Genomic DNA, 1910 nt, shown 5'->3' with positions numbered 1-1910 from the left:
CAAGGGGTTAACTCCTGTTATGACATTGTCCTGGGAGCTCGCATGACGGTGGAGCCGCCATTTGCTCCGTCTTTATTGTGCTGAGAGGTACACACGTAAAAGTTTCTGTCAGTGGCATTGGGCACGTTCACATTGTTGTGTAGCTGTCACCACTGTCCCATCTCCAGGACTCTCATCCTCCCAAACTGACACCCTGTCCCCATTAAACCCTCACTCCCCACCCCCTCCCCCTGCCCTTGGTAACCTCATTCCACTTTCTGTCTCTATGAATTTGGCCCTGCTTGGTACTCACATGAGCAGAAGTGTACGGGATCTGTCCCTTTGTGACTGGCTGATTTCACGTAGCGTGACGTCCCCAAGGTTCGCCCATGCCGCAGCGTGTGTCAGTAGCTCATTCCTTTTCAAGGCTGAGTGATGTTCCATCATCTAGACATGGCACATTTTGTTTACTCATCATCTGTCCGGGGACACTTGGGTGGCTTCCGCCCTTGGCCCTTGGCCGTTGTGCCTGATGTCACTGTGAGCCCGGGTGAGCACGGACACTTACTCTCGATATAGCACAAATAAGCAAAAAGAGGAAAATGGAAGCCACCCTAACGTTGGCGCCCACCCTCCCTCCCGGTCAGTTGTATTTCCTGCTCACGTCCTACGGGAGGGACCTTGGGCCTGTCGGGCGAGGACTGAGAAGGGAGAGAATCTCTCTGGGTGCTGGCCACCTGGGGTCCCAGTCGGGCCAGGGAGGGCGGGGAGACGATGGGGGAGCAGGAGCCCCGCCCCGCCTCACCCGTGGCTGCCACAGCACCAGAATGGGATGTACGGCCTGCACCAGGGCGTCCACCACTTCAGCTCGTTCGACCGGGTGCAGAGTTTGCCGCTGCTGCTCCGCCAGGCGGGCGTCCGCACAGGTGAGGGGCTGGGCGCCACGTAGGGACCGGATGGCAGCTTCCTCCCTGCCCCGGGGGGTGGGGCCTCGTCCTGAGCCGCGCTCAGCTGGAGTTGCCTGCTCCGAGCACTGAGAACAGGGGCCCCGGGCTGCCAGTTGCTGGGGTTGGGGGGGCGTGGGTGGGCAGGCGCAGAGGGGAGCAGAGGGCGTGGGTGACGCCAGGGGCTCTGGGCGGGTCTCTCGCCTCCAGGCATCATTGGGAAGAAGCACGTGGGGCCGGAGGCGGTGTACCCCTTCGACTTCGCGTACACGGAGGAGAATGGCTCCGTCCTCCAGGTGGGACGGAACATCACTAGGATGAAGCTGCTGGTTCGGAAATTCCTGCAGACTCAGGACGACAGGTGCGAGAGGCGCCCGCCCCTCCACCGCCCTTCCTCGGCCAAACGTCAGCTACCGTGGGCGCGCATCCCAGGGTCTCCGTTAGGGGTGACCGAGCAGGTGTGGGGAGGAAGCTTCCCGAGACTCAAGTTACTCTGGCCGCAGGAAGAGGGGACATGGGGAAACTGAGGCGCTGAGGACCACAGGAGACTTGGAGGGTAGGGGAGGAGGCGGAGCCACGAGGGGTGTCTCCTCCTGAAGAATGGGGCTTCCCAGGGGAAGGCCGGGTGGGGCGTCACCCCGGCAACTTCAGCATTCCCCCCCTCCCCCACAGGCCCTTCTTCCTCTACGTTGCTTTCCACGACCCCCACCGCTGCGGGCACTCGCAGCCGCAGTACGGGACCTTCTGCGAGAAGTTCGGCAACGGCGAGAGTGGCATGGGGCGGATCCCAGACTGGACGCCCCAGGCCTATGGCCCGCAGGATGTGCTGGTAGGGGGCCCGCCCACCCTTCTTCCTCTGCCTTGTAAACGTGCGGACCTGTGCCCCTCCCGCGGGCTCGAAGCCCTGGTCACAGGTGTGTGACTTAGAACAGACCCGCTGACTCATTGCATCCAGGTCTTCGTCCGTGGGGCCTGCAGAGAGAGGCA

The 1910-nt window shown here is 62.4% G+C and overlaps 1 protein-coding gene across 1 annotated transcript; it reads left to right on the top strand.

The window, feature by feature from the left end:
- Positions 1-667: 667 nt before the first annotated feature.
- On the top strand, positions 668-1905 carry LOC105310296 (N-sulphoglucosamine sulphohydrolase-like; the record flags this gene model as incomplete). The annotated part of the gene is made up of 4 exons (XM_011386483.2): positions 668-905; positions 1134-1284; positions 1596-1752; positions 1879-1905. Coding segments are annotated over exons 1-4 (429 nt in total), but the record flags the coding sequence as incomplete, so codon positions are not given.
- Positions 1906-1910: the final 5 nt, after the last annotated feature.

The sequence above is a fragment of the Pteropus vampyrus genome, unplaced genomic scaffold (genome assembly GCF_000151845.1).
Source record: "Pteropus vampyrus isolate Shadow unplaced genomic scaffold, Pvam_2.0 Scaffold1910, whole genome shotgun sequence".
Lineage (NCBI taxonomy): Eukaryota > Metazoa > Chordata > Mammalia > Chiroptera > Pteropodidae > Pteropus > Pteropus vampyrus.
This window is presented reverse-complemented; position numbering and strand designations above follow the sequence as displayed.